Raw genomic sequence first — 1,343 nt, 5'->3', positions numbered from 1 at the left:
AAATGACCCAAAATACCCCAAAATGACCCAAAATACCCCAAAATGAGCCCAAAATGACCCAAAATACCCCAAAATGACCCAAAATACCCCAAAATACCCCAAAATGACCCAAAATACCCCAAAATGAGCCCCAACCTGCAGCAAGGTGAAGGTGACGACGCCATCTTTGTCCCCATCCATGGCCTGGAAGAAGCCTTTTTGGGGGAAAAAAAGGAGATTTTGGGACAGGGAAAAAGGAATGGGGGAAAATGGGGCTTTTTAAGGGGCAATTTGCTGCAAAAATTGGTGATTTTGGGGGGAAAAATGGGGAAAATAGCTCAGATTTTGGGGCAAAAAGGGAAATTTAATGGGATTGGAATGAAGAAAATGGCCTAAAATGGTCCAAAAATGGCCAATTTTTAAGGTGAAAACCCCAAAATGGCACATTTTGTGTGGGATTTTTGGGTCTTTTCTGCTAAAATTGGTGATTTTGGGCAAAAATATCTCCGATTTTGGGGCAAAAAGGGAAATTCTATGGGATCAGAATGAAGAAAATGGCCTAAAACGGTCCAAAAATGGCCCCAAAATGGCCATTTTTTAAGGAGAAAGCCCCAAAATAGCACGTTTTGTGTGGGATTTTTGGGTCTTTTCTGCTAAAATTGGTGATTTTGGGCAAAAATGGGGAAAATATCTCAGATTTTGGGGCAAAAAGGGGAAAATTGATGGGTTTGGAATGAAGAAAATGGCCTCAAATGGCCCCAAAATGGCCAATTTTTAAGGAGAAAACCCAAAAATGGCACATTTTGTTGTGACATTTTGGGTCCTTTCTGCTAAAACTGATGATTTTGGGCAAAAATATCTCCGATTTTGGGGCAAAAAGGGGCAATTTGATGGGATTGGAATGAAGAAAATGGCCTAAAACGGTCCAAAAATGGCCCCCAAAAGGCCAATTTTTCAGGTGAAAACCCCCAAATTGCTCATTTTCCCCCACATTCTCCCCTTCCTCCATCTGAAAGTAGCGATTTTTGGCAGCGTGTTGCCCAAAAAGTGGGTTTTTAAGAGGAAAAAGCGCTCACGGAACATGGTCTCGAGGCGGACGAGGCAGCAGACGAAGGAGTCGAAGTCGATGGCCAAGTCGGGCTCAGCGTAACGAGTGATGAGCAGCTGGTGCAGCTTTTGGGTCAATTTATAGCCTTTTTGGGGCCACATAATGGTGATTAATGGGGGCTGGGGGTGGGGGTTCGTTAATGAGGAGGGGGTTAATGAGTGGGTTAATGAGTGGGTTAATTAATGACCTGATGCTTCCAGAGCCATCCGCATCTCGTAGGCGCTGATGCTGCCGGATTTATCCAGGTCGTATTTGC

At 44.0% G+C, this 1,343-nt stretch overlaps 1 protein-coding gene across 1 annotated transcript in view; it reads right to left on the bottom strand.

Annotated features, from left to right (window-relative positions):
• CAPN1 (calpain 1) overlaps nt 1–1,343 on the bottom strand; it is a 22,366-nt gene that overhangs the window by 3,580 nt on the left and 17,443 nt on the right. Inside the window, exons 18-20 of the mRNA XM_032441668.1 lie at nt 1,275–1,343; nt 1,056–1,172; nt 136–194 (exon numbers count right to left, since the gene is read on the bottom strand). Coding sequence (XP_032297559.1) covers nt 136–194; nt 1,056–1,172; nt 1,275–1,343 — 245 coding nt within the window. The remainder of the gene's footprint in view (nt 1–135; nt 195–1,055; nt 1,173–1,274) is intronic.

This window comes from Coturnix japonica, unplaced genomic scaffold, assembly GCF_001577835.2.
Source record: "Coturnix japonica isolate 7356 unplaced genomic scaffold, Coturnix japonica 2.1 chrUnrandom477, whole genome shotgun sequence".
NCBI lineage: Eukaryota > Metazoa > Chordata > Aves > Galliformes > Phasianidae > Coturnix > Coturnix japonica.
This window is presented reverse-complemented; position numbering and strand designations above follow the sequence as displayed.